At 45.3% G+C, this 15,984-nt stretch overlaps 1 protein-coding gene across 3 annotated transcripts in view; it reads left to right on the top strand.

The window, feature by feature from the left end:
• The first annotated feature begins 10,699 nt into the window (after window positions 1-10,699).
• POU2F1 (POU class 2 homeobox 1) overlaps window positions 10,700-15,984 on the top strand; it is a 184,187-nt gene continuing 178,902 nt past the window's right edge. Inside the window, exons 1-2 of one of the 3 annotated variants that reach the window (XM_049635148.1) lie at window positions 10,700-11,219; window positions 11,581-11,622. In XM_049635148.1, the coding sequence (XP_049491105.1) occupies window positions 11,093-11,219; window positions 11,581-11,622 (169 nt within the window). In that variant the 5' untranslated portion in view covers window positions 10,700-11,092. Of the gene's footprint in view, window positions 11,220-11,528; window positions 11,623-15,984 lie in introns of those variants that run through there. The other 2 variants (XM_049635149.1, XM_049635152.1) reach the window with 2 other exon arrangements.

Raw genomic sequence — 15,984 nt, forward strand, 5'->3', positions numbered from 1 at the left:
TCCTGTTTGTCTCCTCCCTCTCCTTCCTCCCGGAGCCTCTGAATGACTCCCTGACCCCAATTCGAGAGTGTTAGGAGTCAGATTTATCTACTTTGAGACTGCCTGGTCTACATGCACTACATACTGTGTACTTAACCCACACTGGTGAGTGCTCTATAACCTAAAATTTTCTCGAGGGAAGGAATTGTAGTTTTTATCTCTGGAGATGATACCTATAGAACTGAAGTAAAATAAACGAGAAATAGCTCGCAAAATCCCAGTTTGCTCTCTCCCTATTCCTGCTTATCCTAACTTGTGCTGCTCTCGTGTCACTGGCTCGTGCCCCGCCAAGCCATGCAGGTCTGGTCTCCGAGGGCATTTCTGGGGACCTTGAGGGTGTGTCCCACGCTCCTACTGCCACCTGCAATGGTAGCTGCCCTGAGACAACACCGTGATCCCCAGGGCACTCAAGTCTCTTGCCTGCGGTGAAATGGTTGAGCGACCAGCACAATGGGATGGATCTCAGATCTGGCTGATGCCAGAGCTCAGCCCCTTTAATCCGGCTGATCAGTTACCCACCGCATCCATTTCATACCTTTTCGTGAACTTATGCTTCCCTCTCCAAGCACTGCGACTGCTTTTTGGTTGGTGCTGCTGGCCCCTTTCCAGCCCTGCAGGTTTTGATTTGCCAGAGTTGGGCAGAGTTCTCTCTCTCCCCTGCATGAAACTTTCTCAGAGAGGTACCAGGGCTCCCTGTGTCTCGATTTCCTATAGAAAGCTTAAATCACATAAAATGTGAGGAGGTTTTGGGCTGATGATGGGGGTTCTGGAGCCGATGCCAGAGAAAGAATTCTTGAAGACGTCTTTGGTGCAAAAGGTGATTTTATTAAAGCATGGGGACAGGACCCGTGGGCAGAAAGAGCTGCACTGGGGTCCTGAAGAGTGGCTAGTTGTATACTATGAAGTTGAGGGAGGTAAAGTCAAAAGGGAAACCTCCAGAGGGACTTTGATATGCTAAAGGAAACTCCTAAAATACCTGAGGACTTGCTATTGTCAAGTTAAGGTTGTTTTTCCCTCTAGCAAAACGTTAGTATTAAGACCGTAGTAAGTTCCTGGAGAAATGTTTTACCCTGCATTTGCCTCAAGTATTTGTCCATGGGCTGTAGGTTACAAGGAAATTTAATTTTACCTCCCATTTCCTTCTTTCCATATCACTATGGAGGGGTGATGTTGGGGCTCCAGGAAACAGTTTCTGGAGATTAGGCTTTTGATAAGATTGCCCTTTTCTTGCCATTTACTAAGATATTTGTAAACCGATGGAGGCCCGTGTCCTGGATGACTGTGATCTCTATCAGGTAACCATTTGTTTTCTTTCCTTTCCTTGGTCCTTGGGCAGCCAGGAGGGCCTGAGGAATGTCACACACCTCCCACCTGGAGAGGGCGGGGGCGCTAGCTTGCACTCTGTCCCCAGCCCGCCCCCCCACCCCCACTCCCTCATCAAAATGGTCTTAAAAATTTTTTTGTTTTAATGTTTATTTATTTTTGAGAAAGAGAGAGAGAGAGAGTAGGGGAGGGGCAGAGAGACAGGGAGACACAGAATCCAAAGCAGGCTCCAGGCTCCGAGCTGTCAGCACAGCTGACTCGAACACAGGAGGCTCGAACCCACGAGCTGTGAGAAAGGCTGTCAGTACAAGAATCATTTGGGATTGTTTTTTCCCCAGAAGTTACCTTAGACCTTTAAGCAAACAGGTGTATGCTGATCCATCTCACTCTGCTAGATATGTCCAGACACAGCTATGGCATGCAGTTTGGACTCAGTCTGAGGAGTCCAACTCACTTGATTGTAGTGAGAGTAGAATGGGTATTATGGTTAATTTACATTTCTGGTCAAGTAATAACAGGGGAAACGCCTTTTGTATTAAAATCTTTTACGCTTGGGAATGCAAGCTGGTGCAGCCACTCTGGAAAACAGCATGGAGGTGGCTCAAAAAACTAAAAATAGAACCACCCTCCGACCCAGCAATTGCACTACTAGGCATCTATCCAAGGGATGCAGGTGTGCTGTTTCGAAGGGACACAGGCACCCCCATATTTATAGCAGCACTATCGACCATAGCCAAAGTATGGAAAGAGCCTAAATGTCCATCGATGGATGAATGGACAAAGACGATGTGGTGTATATATATATACAATGGAGTATTACTTGGCAATCAAAAAGAATGAAATCTTGCCATTTGCAACTACGTGGATGGAACTGGAGGGTATGATGCAAAGTGAAATGAGTCAGAGAAAGACAAAAATCATATGACTTCACTCATATGAGGACTTTAAGAGACAAAACAAATGAGCATAAGGGAAGGGAAACAAAAATAAAAACAGGGAGGGGGACAAAACAGAAGAGACTCAAAAATATGGAGAACAAACTGAGGGTTGCTGGAGGGGTTGTGGGAGGGGGGATGGGCTAAATGGGTCAGGAGCACTAAGGAATCTACTCCTGAAATCATTGTTGCACCATATGCTAACTAATTTGGATGTAAATTTTAAAAAATAAAAAATAAAATTAAAAAACCTAAATAAACATTAAAAAAATAAAAAACAAAAAAAATAAAATCTTTTGTGCTTATGATCTTGTCATTCTCTCTTTGTAATTTAGTTTTTATTTTATCCATTTCAAAGTAGGTTGCTAACTGCATACAAGTTCATAATTGTTATAGCGTCTTTATGGATTAGCCTTCTGTCATCATGTATTTTTATTTCTTTTGCCTTAAATTCCAATTTTTGTGATAACAATATTGCTAAATAGCTTTCTCATAAAGGACTTCATTATTTGTTTTCTTCTAGAACTTTTCTTTTTCTCTTTTACACTTAACCATGGGGAATTGATCCTGGTCTAAGTTTGAGGTACAGACCTAATTTTGAGAGACAAAAAGCATGGGGGCAGGCAGACAAAGAGGGAGATGTGGAATCTGAAGCAGGATCCAGGCTCTGAGCTGTCAGCACAGAGCCCAACGCGGGGCTTAAACTCACTGACCATGAGATCATGACCTGAGCTGAAGCCGGATGCTTAATCGACTGAGCCACCCAGGTGCCCCCTGATATGGGTGATCTTCTGAATATACGGGTAAGTGAGAAAAGCAAGGTGCAAAAACAGTATATATAAGGTATCTTTTGTGTAAGAAAAAGAGAGAGGGGTGCCTGGGCAGCTCAGTCAGTTAAGCATCCAACTCTTGATCTCTGCTCAGGTCTTTACCTCAGGGTCATGAGTTCAATCCCCGTGTTGGGCCCCGCGCTGGCTATGAAGCCTACTTGAAAAAAAAAGGAGAGAAATAAAAATGTAGATAGCTGCAAAAAGAGACGTTTGAAGAGATGTTACAATTTAATGTAAATGGTTTCTTAAAGAGGAGAAGTAGGGAAAGAGGTGAATATGGAGATTCTCCCTGTATCCTAAAATGCTATAGTTTTGAGTTATGATTTTGGTAAGATCTATCTATAGAAGATGATTTATGTAAGATTTATGTAAAATAAAATTATAACAAAACCCCACCAGATACAAAAGGGGCGTGTGTGTGTGTGTGTGTGTGTGTGTGTGTGTGTTTTGGTTCTTCCTCTTTGTGGCACTAAAAATCCAGGCACTGCTGCCTGCTTCTGGGCCTCCTGTACCCTAACAGGACTCATGGTTTGTATTTCTGTGCTCTTCCTGATTCGTGGAAATAATAACTGCTTTCGAGCCCATTTCTTTTGGGTTTTCAGTCTTTGCATTTTATCTATAATTGCTATATATTCATAGCAGAGGAAATGCTTAGATATGTGAACCTGCGCCTGGGTGGCTCACTCGGTTAAGCGTCCGACTTCGGCTCAGGTCATGATTTCACAGTTGGGGAGCTCGAGCCCCGCATCGGGCTCTGTGCTGACAGCTCAGAGCCCGGAGCCTGCTTCGGATTCTGTGTCTCTCCCTTTCTCTCTGCCTCTTCCCCACTTGCACTCTGTCTCTCTCTCTCTCTCTCTCTCTCTGTCTCAAAAATAAATAAACATGAAAAAAAATTTTAATGCTGCCAAATAAGTTATGATGCAATGCTTTGTTACACAACCTTTGTAAGATGCATCTTGATTTCAAAGATATTAAACAGTGAAAAAATGTGCATCTCAAGGTAGATAAAATAAGGGGTATAGATATAGACTTGCAAGATAAAAAGTTCGAATGAGATGTGTACTCATCTCAAGATGTTTCAAAAACCAAAAAGAAATATGTTTGCCTAGAGCAGTGCCAAGTACCTGGCAGGTACCCGAAGAAGACTCATGAGAGAGTAAAGTCTTCCCGCATGACATTGGATGGTCACTAAAATACAGGATGAGGTATGAAAAAATTGTTTTGAAAAAAATTGTTAAGCGTAGACCATGTTCAGCCCCTGAGCTATAACATTAAGTGTAAAAAGATAACAAAAAATAATAAGGACAAGATAGACTACCTTGAGTAGTTTATACTTTCGTGAAAGAGACAAATGTAACAAACACGGTCTGACATTAGAGGAGAAAGCAGGACTGAAGGTGTAGATTTGGGGGTTGTCTTCAGAGAGCTAACAGCTGAAATTGTTGGGCTAGATAATGACATCCAACAGGTTTGCAGCAATGAGGCGAGGGGCAAGGGCAAATCCTTGGAGAGTGCCTATATATGTTAGATGGGAAGGAAAAGAGGATCCAATGAAGAAAACCAAGACATGGTTAGCGAGGTAACAGGAGAAACTGGAGAGTAATTTGTAACTGAAGCCAGAGTTAGAGAGATGGTTTAAGGCGGAAGGAACAATCACCATTGTCAAATTGCCGAGGAATTGGGGAGGATGAGGAGTAAAGATGTTATCAGATCTGGCAGTTAGGAGGTCATCAGTGACTTTCAATAAAGCAATTTCAGGCAAATGATTGGAGCAGATGTCAGACTATAATGAGTTGATGAGTAAACGCAGGAAGAGTTTATCTAGAAAAGCTTATGAGAAAGGATAGGAAGAGGCAGAAAAAAACAGGAAGGGCAGAAATGGAATCAATGAATACAAGAAAACATAGGCACCGAAGCTCATGGAAACAAAGCAAAGGGCTAAATGTCTAGAGGTTAGGAGGAAGGCAGGATGGGGAGGCAGATGGCAGTCGAGGCAGGGAGCAAATGTGGGGGCCTAGAGAGGAAAGGCAGAGAGGATATGGGATCAGGCAATCTTTCGTTCAATTCCTAGCTCTGTCCCTTACTGTATGAATTTGGGCAAGTTGCTTAACCTCAGCCCTCCAGATATTCAGGAAGAAGACCCAGAAAGAAGACAGTCCCCAAACATTCCTATAGTAAATAGGATACATTTCTCAGAGGTTTTTTTTTCTTCTTCTTTTTTTTAATGTAGGCTGATGACATAAGTCCAAAGCATAATTCTAGGAAAGAAGTCTACAAGGGGACAAAATGATGTATTTCAAGTGCACCGCTTTCTGACAGTTTGGCTTTTAAGAGTATCTAGGGTAGAATTACAAATGGTTTCATCCCGTACGCCAATGCTGATGAGATGCCAGTGACTGCCCAAAGCACCGGTTGGGCAGAATCGTGCTTGAGGCAAGAGTCTCGGCTCAGCATAAGCAAGGGCTGTGGATTAAAGAAGCTGGCCAGAGGCTTGGAAGGGATAGGAGTAAGAGGAGTGGCATGAATTTGCTGACCATGAACCAGAGGGGGAAAATGGGCAATGTATCCATCAGATAGTTTTACATTAATGATATTGAGCTTTTTGATAAGTATCGACTTGTTAAAAACTTCAGTGTACATCCTCTGATACGATGTTTTCAAATGAAACCTCATCTTAAACTCCACCATAGGCAAGGTTGGTTTTCAGCCCACTTAAGGGCTTCATGAAACATGGCTTGAAAGCCTCTGCTATAATGAGTTTGGAGTAATTAGTTACAAAATACATCCCCAGGTCACTAAACAAATTAATATCCTCTATCAGAATGATAATCTTTATGAACAGGCACCGCATAGCCCAAAAAACCGGCAGGGATTTGGGTCTTGGTATCTGTGTTCCAGACAGCAGGATGGAAAAAAAGGAGAAAGGAACTTGCTTCTTTTAAGAGCTTTCCCAGAAATCCTATCCAACAACGCCTTAAACTCAGTAGCCAAAATGTAGTCACATGGTCACACCTAGCTGCAAAGGCTTTTGTGGCGCACATGAGCAAGACAGAGTGACACTTGTCATTCACACATTACTACTGGTAATAAGGAACATCCAGTATGTTCCTTATATGTCGGCAGATTTACTCAGGTATGAGAGTAAGTCGTGTGTGTGTGTGTGTGTGTGTGTGTGTGTGTGTGTGTGTATGAATAAAATCATATGTATAGATTTTTGTTACACCAACACAATCAGGATACACAACCCCCAAAATTCTCTCACTTGCCTATCCTTTGTAGTTGCACCTTCCCCCACCATTACCTCCTGACAACCACTGATCTGTTTTCCATCACTATAGTTTTGTGATTTCAAGAATGTCATACAAATGGAATCATAGAGTAGGATTCCTTTTTGAGACTGCCTTCTTTCATTCAGCGTAATGTCTCCGAGATTCATTGAAGTTGCTTGTGCTATGTTGCATGTGTCCCAAGTTGATTTCTTTTTATCGCTGAATAGCATTCCACAGTATGAATGTACCCCTGCCTGTTTATTCATTCACCTGGGGAAGGACATTTGGATTACATCTAGTTTTGGGCAATTATAATAGAATTGCTATTTGTGCATGTTTTCGTGCAAACATAAATTTTCAGCCATAGTTTTATTATGGTGAGATTACATACAGGGACATTATTGGTTACTGTTTTCTCTTCCCACACTGAAATGTAGGAATCTCTAGCAAGCAGCAGACTGTTACAGTTAAGAAAGAGTAAGCTCCTGACCTGTATAGGAATCCCAGGTCTGTTGTTAAAAATTTTTTTAATGTTTATTTACTTTTGAAAGAGGGAGAGAGTACAGGCACTAACCACGAGTGGGGGAGGGACCGAAGGAGAGGGAGACAGAGAGTTCAAAGTAGGCTCCTCACCACCAGAAGCAGTTTGCTTTTGGCTGACAAGGTCAGCCATACACCTTCCCTGTCCCACCTTGGAGGTACCTCAACTTTCCAGCTCTAAGTTTAGTTCAAAGGAATCTTGATCTCCTTTCCCTTCCACAGGCTGTCCCACTGATCCATTACACTGACGCTCTCATGCTGATTGGACCCAGTGAGAGCAAGTAGTAACCACCTTAGGTTTATTGGTAAGACATCGGTGTGTCAGAGGGTGGGAGATAAATCCGGCACAAATTCAGGGGCCTTCTATCTCAGTGAAATTTTTAGGGGTCCAGTGGGACAGAGCACGTCAACAGATCCCTTTTAAGGTAAAGGATAAATTGTTGCATCTGGCCCCTCCTATGATCAAAAAAGAGGCCCGATGCTGAGTGGGCCTCTTTGGATTTTGGGGGCGACGTATTCCTCATTTCCAACCCGTTTCCCAAGTGACTCAAAAAGCTGTTGAATGAGAAGAGTCTGCGACATGTCCAGAGTGCTGCGCAAGCTGCCCTGCCGCTTGGGCCACGTGATCCAGTAGGATCCAGTGGTGCTGGAGGTGGCAGGTCAGGATACAACCGGGAGCCTTTGGGAGGTCCCAACTTGCAGCTCTGACCCTTAGGATTTTATTTTCTTTTTAATTTTTTCATGTTTTTATTTTATTTTTGAAAGAGAGAGAGAGAGAGAGAGAGAGAGAGTGCATGTGCGGGGAGGGGCAGAGAAGAGAAGGAGACATAGAATCCGGAGCAGGCTCCAGGCTCCCATCTGTCAGCAGAGAGCCCTGTGCAGGGCTTAAACTCATGGACAGTGAGATCCTGACCTGCGCCGAAGTCGGACACCCAACCTACTTGAACCACCCAGATGCCCTTCCAACCCTTAGAATTTTAGAGCAAAGTCTGACATCCTGTGTGGAGAACTATTCTCCTTTTGAGAAATAGCTCTTGGATTCTACGGGACCTTAGTAGAGACTGAATGCTTAACCATGGGTCACCATATTATCACGAGACCTGAGCTGCTCATTATGGACAGCGTTATCTGACTCATGAGGAGGGACATTACACTCTAAAAGTTATGTGGGGGGGCGCCTGGGTGGCTCAGTCGGTTAAGCGTCCGACTTCGGCTTAGGTCATGATCTAGGGGTCCGTGAGTTCGAGCCCCGCGACGGGCTCTGTGCTGACAGCTCAGAGCCTGGAGCCTGCTTCCAATTCTGCGTTTCCCTCTCTGCCTCTCCCCTGCTCATGCTCTGTCTCTGTCTTAAAAATAAATAAAACATCAAAAGAGTTACAGGAGTTTTCTAACTTATACAGACAGAAATCTAGGGAACCTGTGTGGGAATGGACATTAAGGGTCTGGGATCATGGTAGAAGGAACATAAGTGGATTTCTAAACCTCCATGGTTTTCTGTGTAAGCCAATTCCTTGTAACACATCTCTTTCATATATATGGTTGATCCTTGAACAACATGAGTTTGAAGTACGCAGGTCCTCTTATACGCAGATTTTTTACTGTATAGTACTGTAACTGTATTTTCTGTAAGATTTTATTTTTATTTAATTTTTTTAATGTTTATTTATTTCTGAGACAGACAGAGACAGAGCATGAGCAGGGAAGGGGCAGAGAGAGAGGGAGACACAGAATCCGAAGCAGGCTCCAGGCTCCGAGCTGTCAGCACAGAGCCTGGCGTGGGGCCCGAACTCACAAACCGTGAGACCATGACCTGAGCTGAAGTCGGTCGCTCAACCGGTGCCCCTTTCCGTAAGATTTTAATAGCATTTTCTTTTCTCTAGCTTACTTTATTGTAAGAATATAGTACCGATATATAACTTATATAGGCTAGCTAGAACATATAAAATGTTATTTTATATTTATTTATAATACATATAATATATAAAATAGTGTTAATTAACCTTTCAACTATTTCTATTATTGGTAAGGCTCCCGGCAACAGTAGGCTGTTAGTAGTTAAGTTTTGGAGGCATTAAGTTTTGGAGGAATTTGGAGGAATTTGGACTTTTGCCTGCGTGGGGTATCAGCAATCCTCAACCCTGCCTTGTTCAAGGGTCAACTGCATAATGAAAGTCATTACATATATTTCTCCCATTGGTTTTGTTTCTCCGGAGGACCCTAATACAGGCAAGTTATGTAACATCTCTGTGTCCCAATTTCCCCCTCCTGGAAAATTGGGATAAATGGTTTCTACCTCCCAGAGTTGTGAGGATTGAAAAAAGGAAATGGTATACATGAGTTTGCTGAGGTCAAAGCAGTGTTTCGTACATTTTGGTATTTTTACCACCTGAGTAAAGCTCATGGCAGAATGCAGACGTTCATAAATATTTGTTGAATAAATGACTTTATCAATTTTTAAAAGAATCCTAACATATATAACTGTATTATTCATTAGTTTTTATTCAGCAAATATTTATGAGTATCTACTATGCCCAGGCATAAATATTTTCATTAAGAGGAAAATGAATCATTGATATAGACTATTTTAAACTATTTTTTTTCCTCACAGAGCTATTCTTCCTTAACTAAAAATTCATTCCATGAAATTTGCTTTTTATGGAAATGAGATAAAGAATGAATAGCACAGGCACTGGCTTCAGTTACTCTCTGAAAGTCATATTAATTTACTTTTTAAACAAAAGAGCAAAACAAAGAGTAAATAGAAGATAGGAATTTAAGTAAAGGTATTTGGATTCTTTGTCTTAGTGGAGGTAATTTCAAATTCGTTGTCCTCAGAGCAGGGGCATGTCTTCCCCTATAGTAGTAATGCTGGTGAATATAATTTATGCCATATTTCCGGATTAATTGTAACATGATTGAAATTTGCATTTCCTTAACTGTGTGGTGTTGGTGTGGCTTGAAATAATTAGATTATATGCTGGTCCAATTATTTGAACAGTCATGCACACACCCTAAAGCTTAATTACCATGAATAAATCAATCCCACCCCAAATTCATTGGCTGTCGCTGACAATAGCTTCAACGGTACTTGCACAGTGTAAGGAATTGTGAGGAGGCGAAGACCCATGGTTAAAACTTTAGTCGTTAGAATAACTGCTAATTCTCTTAGAGATTCGTTTTCTTCAGTGTAGAATCTGCAATTTTACTCCATTTAAACTTTACAGTCATTTCTCTCAAGACTAGGATTATCTTTCTTCCATCTTTCCTTCCTTCCTCCCTCCCTTCCTTCCTTTCTTTCTCTTTGCTTACCCTGAGATACTTTTCTTTTTACTCTTAAAAAATATTGGGGGATATTCCAATATTCTTGGAAAAATATTAGGGCTTTTGAAAAAAAAATTCGTGACATAATTAGACCTGGGTCTTGTCCAGGGAAATTTACCATTAAAGAAATCTTAGAACATGACTGACATAAAGATATTTACAACAGGAAACGCCTACTATTATAGTTACTCTGAGAAACACAGCAAAGTAAAATTCTTGATGAAGCTACTGCTGATTTCGACATCTTCGTTTATTAGGTCATCAGTTTCCAGTTTACGGCTAGGTTTTAAATATGTTGCTAAGCGAAAGGGAGACTGCCTCTTTACGGACTAGGGGCTGGACTATTCGTTTCGATCCGGTGAGCGGCGATCGAGGCACGTGAAAGCCCCACCAAGGGTAGGGGGCGGAAATTAGCGACTTAAACACTCGGATCCCGAGAAGCCGGCTGGGTGTTAGAAACAAGTAGAGTAGAAGCGATTTGGGGCTAATTAAAACCAGCACAAGACACTCCCCCTCGTGTTAGCCAAGGCCGGGTCTCCAGTATTTGCAGGGCTGGGGGCGGGGACTAGTTAGGATTCAAATTTAAAGCGGGACGCCCGCGCGTAGCTCAGCAGGTGCCTCCAGCCCGGCTCCCCGCGGCGGGCGTTTCCGCCCCTACCTGCCCACCGGGCCGGAAATTACCTAGCAGGGGAGCTGCCCCTCCTTTGTTGTCAGCAGTTCAACTGCGCGGAAAGCCTTAAAAAGTGCGCAGCGGCGGGGACGCCGGGGCTGGTCCGCCCACGGGTACTCCACGCGTTTCCAAGCTCTTGGCTGCCGTGTCCCTTGCCCTTTTAGTATGCCACTGGCCATTGGGGGACGTCGGAGCAAAGCCGGGAGGGCAGTGAGGCGGGAGGAAAGGGAGGATTATCAGAAGGGACGAGCACTCAACGTACTACACAGGTTACGCTTCAAGGAGCCGAGAGGTAACGCATGCGCCGCCTGCATTTCAGGCGCGTGGAGAAAGTCGCGCATGTGCAGAGCCGAGAGAAAAAAAAAAAAAAAATGCAGCGAAGGGGTGACTGGCAGGTTGAGGGCGCTTTAGCTAGCGAAGAGCCACGGCAGGCAGCGGGCGCGTGCGCACAGCGCCCGAAGGGGTGGGGCTCCTCCGAGGGGACGGCCTCGCGCGCCCCCTGGCGCGAGCCCGGGGAGAGGAAGGAGCGGGAGGGGGCGGAGAGGAGGGAGGAGGCACGGAGGGCGGGAGGGGGGAGGGGAGCCGGAGCGAGGGAGGGTTTATCGACCGGGCGATTTTGGTTAAAATATTCAAAATGGCGGACGGAGGAGCAGCGAGTCAAGATGAGAGTTCAGCCGCGGCGGCAGCAGCAGCAGGTAATCATTACAGCATTTTACATATTCATATTCATACTCAACCCCGGCTCCCGCTGCCCCCCCCCGCGACTTAGCATAATTTATTAGTACTCAGGATTATTATAATTAACGGCGGGGAGATGGGGGGCCGGGGAGCACGGAGCCCCCGCCGGGCGCCGAGCGGAGGGGGAAAAAGGCTCGGAGCGGCCAGGCGGAGGGGGAAGACAAGGGGCAAAGGGGGCTGCGATCCACCGCCCTCCTCCTGCCCCTGGCCCACCCCGCCGCCGCCGCTCGCCCGCCCGCCGGCACCGGCCCTCCTCCTCCGCCGGCCGCCGCCGCCGCCGCCTCCTCGCCGCCGTGCCCGAACCCGAGCGGGTCCGCGGCGGGGCCGCGGGGCCGGGGCAGAGGGAGAGGACAATAAAGACATTTTACATATTCATAGCCACTGGGCCGACGGGGCGCGGGCGGGCGACCCGGGCCGGGCGGGCGCGGGGTGGGGGGGGGGGCGTGGAGGGGGATGGAGGTGGCGGCGAGCACAATGCCGGGGAGGCGGCGGGGCCGGAGCGGACCCCGGCGGCCGGACAGCCACACGCGTCCCCCCGCCGGGAGTGGGCCCAGGCGGGGGGGGCGGGCGGCCCGGAGGGCGGCCGGGGGTGCGCCCGGGGAGAGCGCCCCGCCGGCGCCCGCGCCCCGCCGCCTCACCGGGGTCCGAGCGGGGCTGAGCCGGGAGGTCACGGCCCCGGGTACCTCGGCCGCGCCCCGCTTGTCCCCGGTGTGGCGGCCTGACCTGAGCCAGGCCCGCGCTCTAGGTGGGTAGGGGTGAGCGGTCGCGGGCGCTGCGAGGTGGCCTCGGGGCGGCGGGGGTGGGGAGCCCGCGCAGGGGTCCGCTTCGCCCCCTCCGGGGCGGACAGGGTTGAAAGGCGGCCCTCGTGGGAAGTTCCCCTCGGAGGGGGATGTCCTCCGGGGCAGCCCCATGTGCTCCAGACCATCGGTCAGCAGTCCCCTGGGTGCTGGAAAAGCTCCCAGTCTCCGGTGGGCCGTGCTTTCCCCCCCGGGAGTTGGGTTGGAGGTGCCTGGCGTGGTCTCATCTTCCTCTCCCCTGCCCCTCCCCGCTCCCCCGCCCCTCTGCGCTGACCCGGACCCACCGGGCCGGGGGCCCTCGGGGCCCTCTTGCTCCCAGGCCCCAGAAGCACCCGGAGGCCTCTCAAGAACTCGGATGTAAAGGCTGCCCTCCTGCCCCTGCCCCACAACCGGCCGGCCTGACAAGTTGATAATATTCTCGATTTCCCCTCTCCTGTTGGGAGTTAGGTAGGGGCGGGGATCCCCCTCCTCGGTTCTGTGGTGTTGGTTTCTTGCTGGGTGCTGGGTCCTCTCTACTGTCTGCTTAGCCGAACCTCTCTCATTTGAATAATGTCTAATTCGGGGAGGTTTATATTATTGAAATGGCCGCCCGGCTTTCCCCGCCTCTCATGTTTAGTAATTCAGACCTTTAATAACAGCCACTCACAGCCCAACGCCGTGTTTATATTTTACATTCGCCCCATGTGCTTTTGTGGTTCGATATGATTCTTTTTTTTTTTTCCTTGGCAATCCACGGGGCTCTGAGATCAAACCCAGGCTGTGCTGGGAAGAGCAGGGGGAGAGCTAGGCCTTGGCTCCTCTGGCAGTTGCCTAGGCCTCATTTTCTGCCGCTTGATTTATTTACTAATAACCAAAATGACTTTCCCCCACCAACTTCCACACACGTACCCGGCCTCCGCGGGCAAAACAAACCCTCCCCGGGCCTTCACCAGCATTAAACCAGCTCCTAGCTAAGCCCCAACTCCGTCGTGTTTTGTTTTCTCCTAAAAAGATTTTCTCATAGTTTGCAGTAATATTAGGCCTAAGGGGAAAAAAAAATCTTATCATTTTCAGGGACGAGTGAAACCTATTTTGACTTAATACAAGTGAGTCACTTTACTTTAGTGATAGCTCTCCCCTGCCCCTTGGCTTCCACCTCCAAGTTAAACACTTTCCGGCTTTGGGAAGGTCTGCACTACTTGTAAAACCTATAGTTGTGTGTTGTTGTTGTTGTTTTTCCCTAGGAGTTGTAGAATAGTTAAGTGTTTTAGAAATTCCAATTAACAGCACTTTCAGAATGTCTCAGTGCAGCGTTTCCTTTTCAACTTCTTCATTCTAATTTAAGATAGGGCTGATATTAATTTTGTGCTGTCCCTGTCAAGGTTTGCGTATTTTAATGGGAGCACTCCTAAAAACAGAGACAGGTTAGGTTTTCTTTGAGCGGTTTGTGTCACGGTTAAATGAGTGAACATAGCAGAATAAACATAGTCATTGTGTCTACTCTGATCTTGGAACTTATTCTCTTCCCAGCATACCCACCCCTCTTTAAGTTGTCAGAATTGATTTTATGTTTTATGTAGAATCAGGACAATTGGTCTGTGAAAGTCAGGCTAACTTCTGTTGTTTAGAGGAAACAATAATTTTCATTTTTGGTTTTTCTCTTAGTAAAGCTTTTTCCCCCCTTTTCATTCTATCTAGTTTTAGTGTGTTTTATAAGAACATAGAGTTGCTTCTCATTGGTGGTTTTTTTTTTTTTTTTTTTTTTACCCCTGCTAGTAAAGTACCAGAGAAGTGTTATTTAGCTCTGATGTGTTAAACCTCTGAAATTATAAGGCACTTTATTTACGGTCAGTTGCTAGGTACATATTTTGGGAGACATTAGTCTTCAGTTTAATTTGTAACAAAATTGTAGATTTGGTGGGCTAAAAGCAAGCCAATTTCAAATAACCAGTTCTCATCATTTTTCCTCTTTCACATCCAGTAGGCCGGCCCGAATGCAGCTGGGGGATGGGGGGGGGGGATCTGTAGCTTTCATGTGAATGTTCAGGTGACTGACTGCTTTAGAGACCTGAAGCATGAGGTCGAATGGACAAAAGGCAGTAATATGATTTCATGCCTTAAATAGCATATGTTTTTGCACCCGATTCCCAAGATGTGGTCAAACTGATGATGTCATTGGACAGAGGACAAGGTGCAGTTAATTTGATTTATTGTCCTGAGGTGAAGTGTAGCAGTGAAACCTTCTCATAGGGAAACCATTTATCTCAGGACAATTTCCTTTATAGCTGCAATTTAACCACTACTGAGGCTGCAGATATTTTATCCAGGATGATAAAATGTATGCTGAATTTTATAAACAAAATTCCACTGTTAGAATTGTTTTAATAGAGAAAAGGATGAGTATTGTTAACTGGCATTTTGGTTGGCATTCCATGCTGTTGTAAAAATTCGTTTCCTCAGGTTCTCAGATGGAGACTATGGGTTTTAAGTAAGTACAATCCTGGAAGTGATCAATATAAATGTTTATTTTAGAGGGGTTCTTTGTGACCTCCCCAACTCTAATAAGAAGGTGCCAGGGTAAAGAAAGAGAGATCATTGGCCTTAGTACCTATTAAAAAGAATTTTTTTTTAATCTTTTAGTTTTTGAGAAAGAGAGAGAGAGAGAGACAGAGCGTGAGCAGGGGTGGGGAGCAGAGAGAGAGAGAGGGAGACAGAATCTGAAGCAGGCTCCAGGCTGTGAGCTTTCAGGGCTCCAACTCCCAGACCGTGAGATCACGACCTGAGCGAAGTCCTACGCTTAACCGACTGAGCCACCCAGGCGCCCCTGGCCTTGGTACCTATTTTAATGAGTAAAGTGAAATTGAAGAGAATGAGCACTATACATTCTTTTAAAAACTGAAATTACAGTGTTTAAAAATAAGGTGGATACTTATAAGAAAGCATGTGCTTTGCATACAATTTAAAAAATAATTCAAAATTCTTTTTGGATTTGTCTTAGTCTGGAGAAATGTATGTATTTTGATTGATTAGTGATTTTTAAAATTACTACATTGTGAGGTAGTGATTCCACCTAAGATTTTTGACATAGAAGGTTTTCCTTTTAGACATTTTTCATCATAATTTTAACTAGTGTATCTTACGGTGCTGATTAAAATGCCTTAGGAATGTGGTAGGATGCTGTGCTTTATCCCTAACTCTTCCAAGCTTGATAGAGTATTTTAGATTATTTTTGAGCCTTAGTTTATAACCTGCCCATCTCCTTGTGTACCCATCTGGCAGGCTACTCACAAGTTTTCAGAAGACCCATTGTCCCTTTCTTAACTTGCCCCACCTACTAATTATAATGGTACTTTTGAGTTTAGGTCTTGAAAATTCATGTGACAGCTGACCAAATGTTTTTAATATTTGAAAGGACCGTTCTGCTTCCAAGCTATTACTGTAATTTTAAACATCTTTTCCAAACTAATTTTTAACTCCTTTCATTTTGTCATTGTCAAAACTCCCAGGAATCAAGAAAAAAGAGTGACTATTATTCAGGTGTAC

This window comes from Panthera uncia, chromosome F1, assembly GCF_023721935.1.
Source record: "Panthera uncia isolate 11264 chromosome F1, Puncia_PCG_1.0, whole genome shotgun sequence".
Classification (NCBI taxonomy): Eukaryota; Metazoa; Chordata; class Mammalia; order Carnivora; family Felidae; genus Panthera; species Panthera uncia.